At 45.8% G+C, this 18,653-nt stretch overlaps 8 protein-coding genes across 8 annotated transcripts; 4 read left to right on the forward strand and 4 right to left on the reverse strand.

Moving 5' to 3' along the window:
* Positions 1-682: 682 nt before the first annotated feature.
* On the reverse strand, positions 683-1,004 carry SERLADRAFT_442306 (uncharacterized protein; the record flags this gene model as incomplete). Its single annotated transcript, XM_007322844.1, has 2 exons — positions 683-770; positions 835-1,004. The coding sequence occupies 2 exons, from the start codon at positions 1,002-1,004 to the stop codon at positions 683-685; spliced, it is 258 nt and encodes an 85-aa protein (XP_007322906.1).
* Positions 1,005-1,432: 428 nt separating this feature from the next.
* SERLADRAFT_477493 (uncharacterized protein) lies at positions 1,433-3,057 on the reverse strand (the record flags this gene model as incomplete). The annotated part of the gene is made up of 5 exons (XM_007322845.1): positions 1,433-1,604; positions 1,660-2,117; positions 2,293-2,422; positions 2,681-2,907; positions 2,978-3,057. 3 exons carry the CDS (start codon positions 2,813-2,815, stop codon positions 1,921-1,923), a joined length of 462 nt encoding a protein of 153 aa, XP_007322907.1.
* A 120-nt stretch (positions 3,058-3,177) lies between these two features.
* Positions 3,178-4,620, forward strand: SERLADRAFT_477505 (uncharacterized protein; the record flags this gene model as incomplete). The annotated part of the gene is made up of 4 exons (XM_007322846.1): positions 3,178-3,320; positions 3,373-4,234; positions 4,302-4,442; positions 4,493-4,620. One exon carries the CDS (start codon positions 3,385-3,387, stop codon positions 4,198-4,200), a length of 816 nt encoding a protein of 271 aa, XP_007322908.1.
* Positions 4,621-5,102: 482 nt separating this feature from the next.
* Positions 5,103-6,100, forward strand: SERLADRAFT_336249 (uncharacterized protein; the record flags this gene model as incomplete). The annotated part of the gene is made up of 4 exons (XM_007322847.1): positions 5,103-5,551; positions 5,616-5,623; positions 5,677-5,735; positions 5,792-6,100. Coding segments are annotated over 4 exons (825 nt in total), but the record flags the coding sequence as incomplete, so codon positions are not given.
* A 672-nt stretch (positions 6,101-6,772) lies between these two features.
* SERLADRAFT_477506 (uncharacterized protein) lies at positions 6,773-8,308 on the forward strand (the record flags this gene model as incomplete). The annotated part of the gene is made up of 8 exons (XM_007322848.1): positions 6,773-6,950; positions 7,001-7,421; positions 7,486-7,496; positions 7,560-7,609; positions 7,659-7,748; positions 7,806-8,000; positions 8,076-8,213; positions 8,283-8,308. 6 exons carry the CDS (start codon positions 7,245-7,247, stop codon positions 8,204-8,206), a joined length of 654 nt encoding a protein of 217 aa, XP_007322910.1.
* Positions 8,309-8,579: 271 nt separating this feature from the next.
* SERLADRAFT_417948 (uncharacterized protein) lies at positions 8,580-12,389 on the reverse strand (the record flags this gene model as incomplete). Its single annotated transcript, XM_007322849.1, has 8 exons — positions 8,580-8,621; positions 8,657-8,788; positions 9,448-9,764; positions 9,821-10,427; positions 10,473-11,078; positions 11,196-11,582; positions 11,621-11,920; positions 11,973-12,389. The coding sequence occupies 8 exons, from the start codon at positions 12,387-12,389 to the stop codon at positions 8,580-8,582; spliced, it is 2,808 nt and encodes a 935-aa protein (XP_007322911.1).
* A 3,881-nt stretch (positions 12,390-16,270) lies between these two features.
* On the forward strand, positions 16,271-17,759 carry SERLADRAFT_358144 (uncharacterized protein; the record flags this gene model as incomplete). The annotated part of the gene is made up of 5 exons (XM_007322850.1): positions 16,271-16,785; positions 16,907-16,956; positions 17,012-17,104; positions 17,158-17,355; positions 17,415-17,759. 5 exons carry the CDS (start codon positions 16,598-16,600, stop codon positions 17,564-17,566), a joined length of 681 nt encoding a protein of 226 aa, XP_007322912.1.
* Positions 17,760-17,931: 172 nt separating this feature from the next.
* INH1 (uncharacterized protein) lies at positions 17,932-18,583 on the reverse strand (the record flags this gene model as incomplete). The annotated part of the gene is made up of 6 exons (XM_007322851.1): positions 17,932-17,972; positions 18,036-18,108; positions 18,166-18,189; positions 18,247-18,299; positions 18,360-18,382; positions 18,445-18,583. Coding segments are annotated over 5 exons (215 nt in total), but the record flags the coding sequence as incomplete, so codon positions are not given.
* Positions 18,584-18,653: the final 70 nt, after the last annotated feature.

Consider the following 18,653-nt stretch of genomic DNA (forward strand, 5'->3'; position numbering starts at 1 on the left):
AGCAGAGCTCAAACGTATATAAGGCAACATTGGTAACATTCGGTAGCTTTGTCAGTGAGACCAAATGAGGTGCAAGAACTGTATATCCGGGCCATAGAATTCTCACCACGCTATTATTGTTCTGACGATTGGCTGAAAATGGGTACACCCGGATAGCATAATGACACTATGGTCCGGCAAAAAGGTGTGCTGGGTAGACAGACTCGGGTGGAAAATGTAATACCACAAATCAAGGGTTGGTGCTGTGTTCATTGTGCAATGGTTCTTCTGCGAAGTACTATCTCACAACCAACCTTCTCGAAATGTGCTGTATACTAACGTGAACGTCAATTTACAGGTGCAGCAAAGATACCCCTGAGTCATCCGCTTTCAGAGGTGCGAACTCACAATCTAATCATTTTATGCTGGCCACTCGATTTCAGAAATATCCCATGCACACAATGAGGTTATTCTAGGCGTATCATGTCAGTGATGTGACGTCGAGAAATGCTTCTGGATGATCCCAATGGATCTAGGACACCATTGGTAATAGTGAATTGCATGAATTTGGGAAGGCCGGGTTGTGTTGCTGCTGCCTCATCGTAACTCCAATAGTCAACGCCACTGAAGGACACAAAAGTTAGACCTGGGTGATCGAAGTTGGAGGTGACCCAGTAATGGAGATTCTGAACGACTAACTATCTCAGGGTGGCACAATCTGGGTCGGTCCAATGTTCGGAGGTCTCAATTCCGCGGGTATCGAATAACCAGTAGAAAAATGAGGAAAATCTCTACCATAGAGTAAAGTTAACCTCTAGAAAAGATATGCAACATTGAAATCGGTACAAACCATACTTTTTGATACCCTTCAGGTAAGGCTCGCTGGGTGTAATGATCTTATGAGACAAATCAGGGTGTCCGAGCCTGGAACGTCGCATGTAGTTGCGAGATATATCAAAAAATTGGCCACCTGCAAGCCGAGTCTTTCGAGGAAGACATTCCGGCTCTGCCGCAAGATCTCCCATCTCTGCATCGGTGTATTTTGTGGTAAGCCAAAGTATTATCGTCTATTGGGAAGAATGGTGCGGAGATTTTAATATGCAATCAGAATTAAAAGTCAACAAAAACTGTCTGTGGGACGTGCGAATAAATGCGGGTGGAGAAAGTTAGATGAAGAATAAGGCTTGCTCACTTCCATTGGATACTGCTCCCTGCCATATTGCGAGCATAGTGTAATCGACAGACCTAGACACGGGTTTGCTATCAGAATAATACACCTCAACAACTGACAAGCGGTAATCCCTGCTATCATGTGGGAGATGGATTAGCACACAACGCCATTTGATTTAGAGGCTTTATCAGTGAGACCAATGGGAGGACCGTTCGGATCATTGCTCTGACGACTGAATTTGTATGCGGCCGCCGCCGTGACTTCTGGTAAGTTGTTTGAACATTAGTCAGCATAGCTGAGAAGACCGGCAGAAATATTGCATCAGGGGCAACACGTCCTAATCTCCTTATTTTCCAGGGAGTATAATCATGAAAAACAAAGGGCATGTGTAGGGCTTGTCAGTGGGTGCTTTGAGGGGATCACAAGGCTTCGGGTGCATTGACACCAAAGGACGCTAGTGAGTATCTGGTCATGAACATGGGACTGAACCGATCGCTTAGTCGACTCACCACTATCATCACATAGCATGGATACATCGTACTTCCTTCAACTCCAAGCTGTTCGTATTTGATTCCTGTTTCCATTTCTATCTTGTGTACCACCGAGATTTCTAAGGGAGAAGTTCGTTTGAAAAGCCGATTGTATACGTCAGCTACGATGTCCCGCTACAAGTACAAACGATGTACATGTGCACAAAGCACCATATCAGCAGTACACCATTAGAAAATCGATAAATACGCCCAGTAGCTGTCCTACATGCAATATCACTTTCATGCGGGTACTGCATCCCCCAACTTCTTCTTGGTTCCCCCAACTCCCGCAGTTAAGCTCTTGTGTATGAATGGGAGTACTCCACCTCCGGCGATCGTCGCGCGTACGAGAATGTCAAGCTCTTCGTCCCCACGGATCGCAAGCTGTAGATGGCGTGGCGTGATACGCTTTACGCGCAGATCTTTCGAGGCATTACCTTTATGGTAGAGTCAGCATATATAGTAACTTAAGCTTCTCGTATATCGAAATGGCAAATATATCCTGGTATGTGTCGGATGATGTGTTTATGAATGGGAATTTCATACGAATGGAAATGCTCGACAAGGTGATAGAAGAGCATGATTATAACAAATATATCGTAAAAAACTCACCAGCTAGCTCGAGCACTTCCGCAGTCAAATACTCTAAGATTGCACTCGTGTAAACTGCAGCTTTAGCACCAATGCGTACATTATGTTGCGTTCGTTGTTTCAGATAACGGTGAATACGGCCCACAGGAAACTAATAAGGAGAGTTATTAACCGGATAGAATAAATAATCTCCAGAAATATCCGAATGTATATCAAAGCGGGTCAATTATATGTCCCAGAGAATAGCTTTGTCGACATAGGGGCCTTTATCCAACCAGAAGATGCAAGGATGAAACGAGGATAAAAGTATGCCAAAGTAGGATCAAGGTACGACAAAGGGGGGCTCGAGTGATAGATCCCAACTTGGAAGAAAACCAAGACAAGAATACCATGAAGTTATGCGACTCACTTGCAATCCGGCCCTCTGACTCCGCGTTTGGATCGTGCGAGGAGCTGCACCTACGCCAGACCCCGCAACACCATTTCCCGAATTCCCTTGTGCACCAGCTTTCGATTTACCACCGCTTGCTTTTTGTTGGGACATAGATTAATGATGATTAGCTTGAGTGCTAGTGGCGAAAGGTGTTTCCGGGTAAGTGGTAATAGATAGTACTGTAAGCAATAATGTAATTATTCCTGGTTATGAGCGGTTTATGCAAGCAATGCTGCACGACTACAGTGGGCTTGTGATTATAGAAAGACTTACCAAAATGCGACCAAAAATTAGGGTCAAACGCGAAAGTGGCTGATAAACACGAAAGTGGTGGTAAGAAGAAGAGTCGCGTCGAGGTTTAGGGTGGGCATTTCCATCTCTCTATGATCAACAAAGCGTGGTTATCACGTGACCACTGACTGCTTAATGCCGTAATGCCGTAACGCAACGGAGTTCAGCGGCTAATGGGACTCGGAGCGATTTGAAGTTCAGCACCATGACTTTCTTGGTTTCTTTCTTTGAAGTTCAGTAAACCTCGAAGTTTGCAACTTGCATCTCATCATTAACACCGCTTCATCATAAATTTGCAATTTTACTGATCACTACTACAACAAAGGTAGGGAATACATTAAAGATCGCCGCTAGATGTATTTAACTTCAAGTTATAGCAACCAACAGTCATGGAACAGAGCTCATCTGCTTATGTGCACGATCATCACGAGTCTGTCCTACGGTCTCATTCCTGGCGGACAGCCGCCAATTCTGCAGCATACTTGCTACCCTCACTCAAGCCAGACATGCATATCCTTGATGTTGGCTGTGGTCCGGGGACGATAACAATTGATTTAGCCAAGCTAGTCCCACAAGGGCATGTCACTGGTATAGAGCCGGTTCCAGATGTCCTTGATCAGGCTCGTACAACAGCCAGCACTCTCGGCGTGCAAAATGTCCTATTCAAGGTTGGCGACGTGCACGCCCTCGATTATCCCGATGCCACTTTTGATGTAGTCCATGCCCACCAAGTGTTACAGCACGTGGTAGATCCTGTCATGGCTCTTAAGGAGATGCGCCGCGTTACCAAACCCGGTGGGATCATAGCCGTCCGTTCCATTGATTTTGAGGCCATGACTTGGTACCCTGAAGTTGATGGTATGAAGGATTGGCTGAATTTGCACATCAAAGTCGCTCGTTCACTAGGTGGTGAGCCAAACGCGGGACGCATGCTACTTTCCTGGGCGAGACAAGCAGGTATTGACCAGGCTTGCGTGAAGGCCACCGCAGGCACATGGTGTTATAGCACCTCAGAGGAACGTGCATGGTGGAGCAGTTTATGGGCAGATCGGATTGTGAAGTCAGCTTTTTCCAGAAACGCTCTGGAAAGTGGGCAAGCTACCGAGGATGATCTGGCACGAATGGGACAGGATTTCACTACATGGGGCGCGTCGCCTGACGGATGGTTCGCCGTTATGCACGGCGAGATCCTTTGTCACATCTGACGAGGAATGTAGCTATTAGTCCTCTTTTTACCTGGTATGTGGCTATTTTCTGTCGTTTTCTGGGGGCTTGAACAGAAAGGTTCAATATAGTACGTATATAGATGACAATATCTGGATCACGGTGCTACGTTCGCTTGTTTCGAGTATGCTATCGCGGGTCTCGGTGAAATTCTTTCATTTTCGCTGTCCTCCCAGCTCTATTCCGTATTATACAGTAACCCCAATTCCATTCTAAGGAACTGGTGTGTCTAATTCATTCCTTTTGAAGCAAGTTTCTAACCTAAACTCTAAGATGTCGTTCACTTGAGAAGTCCATAGACTTCGGGAAATATGAAACAACTCCAACCTTTGGCTTCTTTTCAGCTTCACATAGTTACTCAGCTATCATTCCGATTACAATCTAGGCGCTTTCACCAGTGTCTCCTGACTTACCAGAACTCTAAGCACTTCTAGCAACACGAATGCAAGATTGCGGTGCTAGTGTGATCTTACCGCACCTTTCAATGGTACAGTATTGAATCGGTAGTGGTCTCATCCATATAAGTCTTTTTTCTGTTGTAGGCCTCCTGACTATTTTCGTCACCGGTTTATCCCTATTCCCCGATTTTCTGTCGATGGCTATATAACTGGTACATCTGGTGGTGTCCCTATCCTAGTTCCATCCGATAAGCACCCATAGTGTAGGATCCTTGAAGGTGAATTTCTTCTACTACCTTATCTGTGACAGTACTCCTCAGGTTTGTAATTTCAGTAATAACAAATACTTTGATTCTAATGTAATGTCTTGGCCCATAGAGATCTCAGTCATTTGGATCGTGGATCATGACGCTCCCTCGAGTGTGGTTTAGTACGTCCAGGAAATACCAGTGATATGACGTTAATATTTATATTATTGTCCCACAGTTACTGGAGCATCATCTGGCTTTGGAAGAGCCGTGACAGAGCTCGTTCTGAAGAAGGGTGAGATAGTCGTCGCTACCTTGCGCAAACCCGATGTCCTATCAGATCTCCGGATCAAGTATGGCCAGGATAAACTCCTTGTTGTTGCAGTGGATGTAACCAAGCATGGCGACATCGACGCAGCATTTGAGCGTGCAAAGGAAACGTTTGGTCGGATTAATGTTGTTTTTAATAACGCTGGACATCTACACCTATCAGAAATGGAGGGTACTCCCGATGATGTTGCTCATGCCGTTTTTGATGTCAACTTCTGGGGGGCAGTTCATGTCACCAGAGGAGCCATCAAGTTTTTCCGTGAAGTTAACAAACCAGGAGTTGGAGGAATTTTGCTCCAAGCATCTTCCATAACAGCGGTGATACCATTTTCAGGAGCGAGTTTTTACAGTGCCAGGTGAACCTCATTTCCCTCAAAATAACTTATACCTCGCTAATTGACGTGCTCGATACACTTACAGCAAGTTCGGTATGCTTGTACTTTTTTCATTGAGATACAGTACAATTTACGGGTCATCACAGCACTAGATGGCTTCAGCGAAGGTCTTGCTGGAGAATTGCTTCCTGCCTGGAACATCAAGGTTTGTAATGACCTTTTCTCAACATTGTCTTGTCTTCATTTTCATCTTGACTTTAGATTTGTATGATTAACCTTGGTAAATTTCATACCAACGTTTTGTCAAATTCAGTGACCTTGCCGCGACATCCTGCCTATTCTGATCCATCTTCTGCTGTGTCTATCTTTCTCAAACACACAATAAACGCAGTTTACCCGGGAGACGTACACAAGGGCGCCAGCGCTATCCACAGGCTTGTAGAATCAGGTCGAATTCCCTTGCGCTTACCCTTGGGTCAGGACAGCATCCAGGACTACAAACAGAAGATAGAAATTCTGACAGAGAGCGTTGCGGAGTACGAGTCGTGGTCTGATGATTTGAAGCGCGATGATGTATGAATGGAGTGCACGGAAAGATGACAAAATACTACGAGGTAGATGTGCTTAACTTTGTGTAAAAAAAAAATGATGTCATTCCCAGCAAAATTGTATCTAGTACAGTTGACCTATCCAAGCTAAATCGGATCATGAGGCCACTGGAAAGTAAAGGACTGCACTAATAAGTATGCCTCGTTCGTAGCGAATACGTTTTGCGCATGGAGTCATCACAGCGTTTTGCAAAGTTTCTAAAGATAAGTACAAATCACTATTTTATAGCAATTTGCGACTGTTTCTGTCCTTCGCAGTAGTCATTGCTACCATGACCATTATCTTGCTATGAATCACGATAATTACACTGGATTTTTGAAGCCATTGCCACTGATGACTGGTGAGCCAGCCCAACAATCTTTGCCGTAGCTATCAAGGAATCAATTATTTTGGTATCTAGACGCCAGGGCTTTTGTTCTCCCACTACCATGTTGTGTATATTACGTCTTAGGCACTGAAGCGCTGGCGCCCAGACGTTTGACAAACTTTAACATGGTCGCTGAACTTGGGACTTAAGCTACTAATGGAGAACGGCGCTCACAGTAGCTGAGATCTCAGATCTGAGACCCGGAATAGTCCGTCTTTGGTATACCGCGACTCGCTACCTCCGAGTTGAGTAGGCCATCTGCAAGTGAGATAAAAACGGTCTAATCTTTGATCTGTACTGACAATGATACAGTAATATCGTTGAAAGAAGAACAACCAGCTGTCACTGCCCATTTGTAGCGCCTGAGGGTGTCAACTAAGTCACCGCTTGGCACACCAACGCTGGGAAAGATGGAAAGGACATGCACCGCTTTGCTCACATCTAGTGAGTCTTATGCTATTCAACGGCTGTATTAGCTGATGAACAATGAACAGGCGACAGGGACAGGACTAGGAGAACCCATCAGGTCCTACAGAACCAACGAGCGCTGAAAGAAAACCCCGCTCATCAAAAACAAGGGGAAGAGGGTCCGGAACTAGGGGAGGTTGATATCCTAGAAACCAGAATTCATATATAAAAGAGGCCCTAACCAGCAGGCCAAGCTAAAGAGTCCATCGCTAGGATATCCCACCATTTCGAGAGATAAGGGTCCCCTCTGTCAAATACTCACCTTCACAAATGTCTCACTCATTTCGCATCCCTGTGATTGTTATCTTGTTTTGTGCCTTCGTCCTTAGCATCTTTGTCTCCATCTCCTTGCCCCATCTGAAGTCGGTGGATATTACTCGAGTAGACTTCACTAGCGCTGGGAGCATACCTGCGTCAGACAACCCAAACGGTATAGCACATCTAAGGGTGAGTGGTGCAAAGGCTTAATGAAAGAACTCGGAGCCTAATAAACAATTCTTATCCTCGTCAGTTTGGTATATGGTGATTTGTACTTTGGTGATTCGGTATGTATATTAATCATACTAACGCTCGTTTCCTCTGTAGGGCTCCTTGTTATTATCTGATGGATGGACAGTCTGAATGCGGGGTCGTCGGTGGGTAACTGATATTTACTATGGAACCATGTTTGACGAAGGAGTATAGGTCATGGTTATTCTGTCGATTTCATATCACTCTATGGCTCTGATAGTATCACCGCGGCCTGGACCCGTGGACTTGCAGTCCATCCTGTCGGTCAGTGACTTTGTTTTTTCCCGACATTTTGGTACCAGCCCCAACGTCCTTCTACAGCAACCGGAGTCACTTTCATCGCGCTGGTTCTCTCTTTGTCAAATCAAATCACCGTGTCGTTCTACGCGTTCATTTCCATCCTCCTCGCCACCCTCCTAGGACTCCTCGCGTTCGTCCTCGACATAGCGCTCGAGGTTCATGTCAAGACCGTAGTGAATAGCCTCAGCCTAGGTTACACAACAAGCACTGGACCAGGTGCGTTTCATATTGAGTGCCATAATGCACAAACTTATGTAGGAGCCTCGGCTGATTGAATTCACTGTAAAATAGGGTTCTGGCTTTCGTTTGTATCGCCGGTCCTGTTAATCGCGGCTTCATGCGTGGATATCTTGGGAAGAAGAAGGGATCGCAAGTCAGGCGATAGCTCCTACCCGCTATCATTCACCAAAAACTGGACATAGTAATGTTGTAAGAAATTATCTGCTGCACTTGGTTGTGCCTTTGGTTTAAAAACGTGTATATTCAATTAAGTATTAGAAGGTATCAGCAACTCGTTCAATCGAATGGTTGATATGTTTTGAATACAATAAATTTTTTCCGTGCAATGTTAAGGACATGAGTTACCGCGACGTTGTCGGCACCTTTGGACAGACGCTCGGCATCATGAATTTATGAGACCAGGTCGACTGCACGGTTAGATGCATGTTTCTTGGCATGTGTAAAGTATCGTAGTGCGCTTGCAAGGAATGATGAAAAATCACGAGCGCCTAACTGGAGTACCGTCCCTATTCGTACGGGACACGCCGTCCGAGTCATTCACGTCGAAAATTGGGCTCATTTAAACATCGTTCCTTTGATGTCGCAGTATTGTGTAAGCTGAAAAAAGTGTATTTAGTGAGTAAAATACATACCGGGATATCGCCGCCGCCATTAAGGTACTTCTCCAGGCCCATCATGACATTCTCCGTGATAATCGTTGAGATGTCTAGTCCCTTAGAAGCCCGTGAAATCTCCCACAGACGTGTCGCGACATACGAGCAGAACTATGCAACTTACGGCAGGATTGATGCATTTTGTCATGTGGACGAGATGGAGAGACGAGACTGTGAGGGAGAAGCTTGTGGCGCTGAGAGCAACTAGCGCTGAGGCCAGCCAGGGGGGTTTGTCGATTACAGCCATCCACGGTAATTCCATTTCCCCATTTCTAGGTCTCCGTGAACATAACACGTAGGTGATACTGCATATTCATGATTCTGGCGCCAATTTCCAATTTCAGCTGCGCGATGGAAGTTCAACTCGCCATGAGTTGTACTAGAAATGGGATATCCAAGAACATAGTATTAACACACAGGTGGTACATCTGCAAAACGACTTGACAGCGGCTAAGTCGGCGCTTCTGAAATTCTAGCGCCAACTCATGCGATTGGTGCATATTTTAGTCAAAACCGTATTTCGCAACCTCACGACATTTTCATAAGCTGTTATCTTACCACAATAATCAGAAGGACGATAACGGTCGATTAGATATCATCAAAACAAATCACGGATATTCAGCATTTGTATGTAACAAACAAAAACGCAACAACAGCATATCAGAGCTATCTAAATGCAACGACAAACGAGAAAACTACGAATCAAATCTCATCATGGACCGGTATACTTCTTTGTCCGAGAAATTATTAACATAGAAGTAAAGAGGTACCTCCAGCGAGTTCATTGCATTTATGGTGCGATCCATTCTCTCTCCATAAACAGGAATGAGCTCAATGGCCTGAGTAATCAACGTCAATGGAATGAAACCCCCTAGTCGCTGAGTGCCTCCATTTGGTGACGGCTCAGAGTGGAAAGCCCTCTTGACAACGAACATGTCCACATCAGGCTGCTGAGCAGGGCTTGAAACAACCTCGAACAATTGAATATATGTGATTGGTTGATTTAACGCAGGATGAAGCACACTGCCTTTACGGGCGATGGGCACAATAACAGTCCGTACTTGTGCGACCTCAGGCATTTCTGCGGCTGGAACGAAGAGTCAGGATTAATAGTAAAAAATAGGGCACGCGACTAGAACAAACTTTTGAGCTGTATCAAAATGGTGTCGCAGTTTCCGAAAGGTGCATCATTACTTGGAGGAAACGCCTGAACCATCTGACTCGGCATGATGACCTGGGTTTTAAATACTGAATGCTGTTGTAGTCGAAATTTGAACCACAGTTGTACTTTATCAAATCCTAAATCAATTCCTCCCCGCCCATTGAAAGACCCCTGGCTACGACGTTGTTCGATGGAAAGTCCTTTTACAAAGTCGTATAACGCAGCGCTGAGGTCTGGCAGATTTAATGAGATAGCAGCATCATGCATAGATGTAGAACGTATGTCGGGGACTACAGTGAGATGGAAAGCGATGTTTGAGTCGTCAGATGTGAGGCCCTTCAAGAAATGGTTTCGAACAGGGCGGGGGCTTTGATATCGTATTTCTTCGGCCGCAGTTGCGAACTGCGATACCCATGCCAGTTCAGGATCCAAGTCAGCAATCTCGTCTTGCTCTGTCCTGATAGCAACGTTCACAAGGTCCTGATGAAATAGTCGTAAGAGGGTGTACAGTTCGAACTGCCGGACCTTCTCTGCGATGTCAAGCAAACGAACGATCTGGAATATGAAATCGCTCTGATGGCTGGTCCTCTGGAAGGTATGCTTGCAGTTTGTTATCAGTAGCCGTTCACTCACATCCGCTGTATACTGCAAGATGTTCCCTGAATTCTTGACCGCCCGTGCGAAGCTCTGCAAGAGCTCAAGCTTCGGAATCCAAAAGTGGTCCATAGCACCTTTTTTGCCTCGGTGTGCCTCGGCGTCCAGGATCGCCTGCTTGTGACGGTAAAATTCGGCGAGTGCGGCCTCCATTTGCGTGATTGATGTAGGGGTATGGATGGGATTCTGTGCAATGTATATGAAATCCACAATAGCACGGATAGCTCGGACAGCTTTTGGTGGGGCTGCACCTGCAATTGATGGAACAATTGTGCGCTGAATGTCGCGATGATCCCTGCCAGTCATTTGCTTGACGTGTGATATGCCTTTGGAGAAATGGCGAAATCCAACACGTTTGTGGTGACTTTTATATCGATCATCCAGTTCTTCATTTCCGAGCATTGTCTTGCGCCATAGAAGAACGTGGTCAAAAAAGAATTTATGGCAAATGTGGAGTATTTCTGGGGTGAGAAAGATGGCAGGCTCAGCGAGGTGCCAATCGCGCCAAAATGGTTGCTGGACCCCGCTGAGGCCAATGGCTTTGGCTTTGGCCTGGAACTCGGTGATCTGCCATCCATCGACAGCCTTTGAAAGACCATAAATTTGGCGTAACGTGTGGTTTCCGGTACGTGGGGGATAAGGTTAACTGTCACCAAAGTTGGCTAACGTGGCTAGTGACACTGGAGATGAATTCTTGGCTACACAGGCAATAAGCTGTTGCTCCGGAAGATCAGCTTGATACGCCACCAAGGGCGTGAATACATAGCGAACGAGGCCGAATGGATCCGGGATGAAAGTGCCTACTTTTGCTGCAATCTTGAGGTTCACGCAGACTTTGTCCATACACTTATGCCACACCCGGGCTTGCAGTATGCCTTGGAAGTCATTGTGGACATCAAACTTTGGGGTTGGGATGAAAGCTACACATCTCCAAGCTTGCGCGGTGGCTTTCATGCGTACATCAGATGCAATATTAGCAATCATCAGGAAAGTGGGATGCATTTCAAGATTTCCTGTGCCTCTTGTGACGTTAGTCTTGTCCGAAGCCATAATTATTGGCATCATTGTTGCGCCTTCAGGGAATTGATTCTAAAAACCAAAATATTAGGTGCAAGTGGAGTATACACCAAAAAAAAACATTCCTGCAGTTCAAATGCATGATTGGCAGTCATGAATTCGCTAAATTCTCTTTGAACGCCTTGGTATGTTTCTTTAGGATCGAACATCATATGCTGTGCAAAAACCGGGTTCGCAAAGATATGCTGCGCAACTTCAAGAGCGTCTCTGTAGATCAAGTGTATTGGGGTAGATTTGTAACTGAGTAAGTGGAACTCCTCGTGCTTCCAACTGGGTCCACTGGGCAACCATTCGAGCCATGTAATCAGCTCATTTTTGTTCTTGAAAGATGGTTTATCTCGGGTCTTGAACTAAAATCGAGTTGATTTGATCAATACGATAACAAGAGATACGTGAACTCACCCACTCAAGTTTCAAGAAACGGTCCATTTGAGACTGCATCAAGCATTCGCACATGAATTTTGCAAGCTCCCATTCCCCGCGATCCTGAAATGGATAATAAAACTGGTCCTTCCGTCGATACGAGAATTGGTCGGACTCCATCTCCTGCATTATGTTCTTGCCTTTGTCATAGATATATCCTGATGTGGGGTGATAGCGAAAGCGCAGCTTGGGAGGGAGAGCTCCCTGTGCTGTGTGGGGAAGTGTACCTTCAGAAGGGATGTCAGAAAATGGATAGTAGTCAGCAGGTTTAGGGAGGGGGCAAGTACGACCACCACTCAGTATGGCAGAGGGAGTCCAACAGGTATTCTGGCTGTTGAGGTGCTGCACAATCTCATCCGCCGATTGAAATAGCAGTTTGCAATTCGGGCACTCCATCAAAATCGGTATGCCTCACTCAGGTTGCAGATGTACTGTCAGAGTCAAAAATCTTTTGAAGTCTTTTAAACTCCGAGTGAAGTAGATTTTGTGTGAGCCTGCAATATTTAGTGATCTTTCGAGTTGTCTGCTCTGCCATATCTGTTTCACTGTACAACTTTGGATTTGCTTGCATTGTGCTACTAGTTCACCTGACAATATGGACTCTAGTTCTAGTCATACCTTTGCATCGGATGACACACTCACACCCACTGCCACCAGCTTATCATCACCTCCTCATGGATCTTCCCCTGTCAGCAATGCCCGCATTTGTAGCCGTCTTCAATTCACTCCAATCAGAAAAAGATGGGAAACCCAGCTTGCCGTTAGCTATGTTGACAGTGGCATCGGCAAAATAAAGCAGGTGGGTATAACAAGATGGAAGTGACCTACTTAGAGATCCTAATGTTCAACTACAGAGAGCAGACAACAGACGTGAGGTTGCAAAGAGTCTCCAGAAAGGACTCAGTCGCTTTTCTGATCTAGCCGTCAAGAAAGCTGTCTCTTATAAACATGCTTCCCGTGAAATCATCTGTCATGAAATGCTATCATATGCATGGCGTGTCGAGGCCAGGGAGAGAGCAATCGATTTTCTCCAGCAGATACAGTCCGAGGCTGAAGAGGAATTGGATGTTGTTGAGGGAGAGTTGGAAGATATGAAAGAGCTGTTGGGAATGCGGGGTATTAAAGATGATATTGATGAGGAGGACATGAAGTATTCTGAGGCTTCTAATCCCACCATGGCTGGCAACTTTGATGCTGTCAACAATGAAGTTTATCACTTGGAACGTCAAGCATTTGGCCGCGGATTGCCTTTGGAACAAATCCTATCACAATTCAATCCTGAAGGTGACAGGTACCATGTGCCACTAGGATATGATTCGGACAACACATTGGAGAATTCTGACGGTTCTGGATAGGAACAAAGCTTGTGAACGCTTCATCTCACCAATCGCAATGGCAATGTGAATATTTTCTCGCTTTTTTCATTCTATCATTCATTCATGTTCCTTTCTTTTTCTTCACCCATGCCCACTTTTCCTATTTGTATGTCGAAATACTGAGTGGTATAGTTTTTTTTTTTTTTATCTCTGGACGTCGTTATCGATGCAGATGTATGTTTTGAGAAATTGAATAGATTCGTTGTGATTTAGCTGATTTTACTGCGATAGGGATATCTACATACAAGAAGATGAGTCTAGTCACATGTGCGAGCATGCTAAGTAAAGCTGTACTGCTAGTGGTTAGTGGTCAATTGACCCATCATATCAGGCTAAGATTACCGAATATCAAGCTCATGTTCAAGCTTGTGTTGATGGCGGCTCAAGGGCAGCCCAAGGCCTTGAGGACAGCCTCGGAGGAAGTAGAACTCACCCATTTCGTGTTTTACACCCCAAAGCCTGCGCAATTCCCCCATCCACCTTCTCCTCCCTTTTTTTCACTCACTCATCTGGTTATGGCGTCCAAACCTAAGCCCAAGGGAAAGAAAAAGGCAAATGTGAGTCTCGAATTCACATTTGTATATCCATTAACCGGTCATTGCAGACGAAACCTAAGCCTCGCAAAGGTTTTGGTCTCAATCCGTCAGGCAATCCTGTTGACTCTCAACTGGCCCTTCAAATTGATCGACCAGAGACTCCCTTAGACGAGCATCCTCCTCACGTGCAGCATCATCACCAGCAATTCATGGACCCTCCATCATCATCATCCTATACTCACCCTTATCAGGAGCACTTCGCAAACCAACAACCCGCAAATCCTTCATTGTCATCTTATACCCACCCTTATCACCAACAGCAGTTTATGAACCAGCAGCCTGCAAATCATTCATCATCTCAAGGGTTTTTACCCTCGTCCTATGATGCGGCCAGTAGTTACCCACAACTTTATAGCCAGCAGCCTATGTACTTCCCACCTTCTACCTCCAACTATCTTCCACAGCAACCTTCCACCAACACCAACTATATCTCGCCACAATTTCCACCAAACTCGAGCCGACAAGCGAGTTCCAGTCTTCTTCTCGCCCAATCCTACGCTACTCAACCTTCATATGCACCCTACGTGCTCCAGCCCAATGCCGCATCTAGTAGTGGTGCCCAGACAGTGCAGCCGCCGGTGCCCCCATCTGTTCAAGGGTTGACGTCTGTGGAGTCCAGCGCGGGCCCCATCAGAGGGTCACAGGCACATCTCGCTGGTTGACTTGGAGAAGGCCGGATGCCTGGCGGGCTGCGATTTGTCTATGCATATTCTCCCATGCGCAGCGGAGAAATGTCTCCTGGAGAATGGAGTGAAGGGGTTATCAGGGTATGTTATAGCTTTTTTATTTCAATATATTTACTAATTTCCTACCTTTTTTGAAGATGGGCTCGAATACCCGGAGCATCATTGAAACTTTCCGCTCAAAACAACAATACCCTTCCACAAGACTCCCCCCCACTCCTACACCTCTTGCTAGGCCTGTGAGGTCAGTCCCCGCTTGCGCAGACCCCTCCATCGGCTCACACTCGGCCCCTGCCCCACGTCCAGCAGTCAAGCAACTGCCACGTGACACCAAGGGCCGCCACAAGCTGGGCAAGCAGCTGTTGGACATTGCGAAGACCAAGATCGACTACTTTACTTTGAATGAAGATGCCATGCCAGGCTCTGACAAGAAGAAGCTTTTGGTGTCCAAGGCTTCCAATCAAACTGCGTTGGAAAACGGCTACGGAGAGGGGCCTTTTACATGGGCCCCCTCCAATATCAAAGCTATAGGCAATCACATGTCACTCCTGCGCAACGAAGTCAAAACCGTTTGTCGGTATCACAGCCACTCAGGTTTCCAACTTCTATTACCCCCCTGGCTCTCCGGCTCCTTAGATGCAGTAGAATACACAATTGATAAAGTCAAGCAACTACTCCAAGCGCCCATGAGACCATTCATACACAAGATTGTTATGGTGCATTAATCCACGTCTCATCTTCATTAGGCTTATCTTACACTTAACTGCAGCATCCAGATGGGCAACGGACCATCCATTTTTTCCAAGGAGATGTATTTGTTAATTGCGTCATCGACTTTGTTTGGCTCGGTGGGTTCGCTCACCTCCTGCAACCGGGTCGGCTCGATATTGTCCTGGCCGTCGTGTCTGCAGGGCTTTGCTGTACAATCATGGAAAATGAGAGTGGTGTGTTCGTGAAGACTCCATTCACAGCAGTGAAGTTTCGGGATATTTACGATTATGCTATAAAGCAGCTGGAGACCATTCGTGGCAATCCGGATTTGTTGGCCGAGCACATTGCGCTGGAACAGTTTATTATTGATCTGGGCAATAGAATTTATGGTACTGTGTCTAACACTACTAGTACTACTTCAGTCTTTCGAAACGAGTAGCCCATGGACTATATCTTATCATATCTGGTATATGATTACTTTGATTACCTCAGAAATGTTCATATCTCTTGCGATAGTATCTTGCTAATGTGAATCTCATCTTACCGAAGTGCAAAATTGCGATAGTAAGGGCCATGCTATATATGGTAATTTAATGCTACTTAAAATGGTAGGTAGGGTCGGGTTTCGGGCTAATACAGAAAAAGCGAACTTGCAAGAACTTGCAAGATTTTTAGTGTAAATAGATGTACTGTGCATATCCATAATTCTGGCGCCAATTTCAGCTGCGATAGACGTTTACGTTTACTTGCCACGAGTTGTATCATAAATGGGATAGGTGCAGCTGCCAACTTGAAGTTTAGCTATAGATGCCAAGATAGGAAATGAACGGGGAGCGAAAAACAGTGTGGAGCCACGCGGAAAGAGCGTGCATCACATTGTCTCGGGCCCAGCTCCAACCCATTATCATACTGTTGCTATACCCAGCCTACAATCCAGACAAAAGACGGCAAGAACTATGGGAGTCAATGGCTGGGCCAGTGGTGGCATAGCACAACACAGGTAAAAGAGCCGGCCTTTAGAAGAAGAAGAATAGACGTTTGGAGTCGTAGGCTAGGGAACTTCGGTTCGATTCTCGGGTTCATATAAAGACCTTCTGGCTCGCATTGCATCCACGTTGTTCGCCTCTCTTCTTCCCTCTTCTCTTTTCGAGTCGGACATCACCAACCCGAGAGTTTTTACGGTTGAAACTGCCCAAGGACCCAGCACAAGTCACGTTTTTCCATCACGAACTTTCGCCATGCCTCGCTCGTTCTGTATTCCTGGGATCATATTCCTGTTCTGTGCATTCGTGCTTAGCTTCATCGTCTCCATCTCTCTACCATACCTGACAGCGATGGATATCGCTCGTGTACATTTCAACGGCAGTCCTCTTGTTTCTGGCAATCAGGCTACCATGACACAGTTACGAGTAAGTGAGATTTTTTGGTGATACAGTAACCGTGGTCTGAACTCGCAGTAAATTTATCCTAACTCTGACAGTTCGGTGTATGGTACGTTGTGTATCTCAGTTTTGCATCGATGCGTATCGATATTTTTTCTCTTTTAGGGCTTACTGCTTCGACGAGTCGAGTGGTAATACTGTATGCTCCAACAATGGTAACTGGTCCTTTATTTTCATTTCAGCATCAACTTCTTGACGTACCGTACGTAGGTCATGGTTATTCCGTCACCGTCCAAACGAGCTCAGGCAGTTCCGAGACTATTGCCTCATCCTGGACTCGAGGACTCGCGGTCCACCCTGTGGGTCAGTGACTTATTCACGTTCTTTTCATACCCGAGTCTCAGCCATTGATCTAGCAACTGGTGTCACTTTCGTCGCGCTCCTACTGTCTTTCTCAACTCACGTCACTGTGACGCTCTTCGCGTCCATCGTCTCCTTCCTCGCCGCGCTCTTAACTCTTCTCGCGTTCGTCATCGACATCGCGCTCTTTGCTTGGGTTAAGCAACAAATGAGCAAGTTGGACGACGTGAGCGAGACCACGATCACTGGTCCAGGTGCGTTTGATGAATTGTTCATTCATATGTGACAAGACGACTGATTAAGTATATCACAGGGTTTTGGCTCACATTCGTGTCGATGATCCTGTTGTTCTTGGCTGGATGCACGGTTTGCTTTGGAAGGAGAAAGGATCGTATGTCCAGTGCCACTACGTCGTACCCCATGGCGGGTGCCAAAGGCGGATTCTGGTCGCGTTTCAGGAGATAATCGGTCTTTTCAAGAGTTGGTTTTCTGTCACCTTTTTATTCATAAACTTCTCGACCATCCTAATGGGGAGCAGTACTACTAACGGTTTTCTTCTCGATGTCATTTTGGATAGATTTGCTTGTTGTTCTGTACCCTTGTGACACTTCTATTGAAATGCAGGCAAACAGGTTTTATTATAACAGTTATTTAGTGGTTATGCCCGGGTTTGGGCTTCAGCAAGAAGTGTGACGTCATACGAGTCGACTCAACAGCTTTCCTTTCACCGAATGATTTTTTGATTACCAGTAGTCCCACAAGGTACAATAGCACCCACAAGAATGAAAGAGAATGATATTACTATTGGATGTATTGCAGCTATAATGACGCAGAAAACGTTTACAGATAAGCAAACCCCGACTAGGCAACTCTATAGTTTAAAATGAGTACGGTAGGAAACATAAACGAAATAAATAAAATAAACAATACCAACTTGAACACTATGAGTAGTCAACTGCTTATTTCGTCTTCGCGGCCTCCTCTGCGTGCTTCTCTTCGAGTTCAGCCTGTTTGCTCGAGTGTCAATATAAAGGTCAAAGAAATATACTAGAAAGGGGCCTCACGAGCTCCTGTTTCTTAGCTTCAATCTAATGCAATAGTTAATAAGAGAAATAGTAAGAGCATATTTTGATGCATGTACATACCTCTTTCTTCAGCTTGCTCAAGAGCTCAGCTTCGTGCCTGCGGGCATATTCGTCTAGGCAAAACGCGCATTCATTAAGGCCTCAAGTGCAGCATAGCTGTCTGAGCGACATACCCTCATGAGCCTTCTCTTTTTTGCTGGACATTGTCCATAATAAGCTACGAATCCAAGGCTAGGATGGAGACCCGCCAGTGCTCACCTGAATCCCTGGGATTGAGCAACACTGCCCTCCTTCACACTGGATGCAAACCGGCGAGAAGCACCTGCGAGTGTGGGCAAACGGCGTGCGGCAGTCAGAGTAGTGAACATGGCGATTTTAGTGAGTAAGAGCAAGAAATGGATTAGTTTCCGTGCAAGTCTTTCGGTTGCTTCTTGCCGCGCCACTTTATACAGCGTGACGTCGAGTCT

This window comes from Serpula lacrymans (assembly GCF_000218685.1).
Source record: "Serpula lacrymans var. lacrymans S7.9 unplaced genomic scaffold SERLAscaffold_14, whole genome shotgun sequence".
Classification (NCBI taxonomy): domain Eukaryota; kingdom Fungi; phylum Basidiomycota; class Agaricomycetes; order Boletales; family Serpulaceae; genus Serpula; species Serpula lacrymans.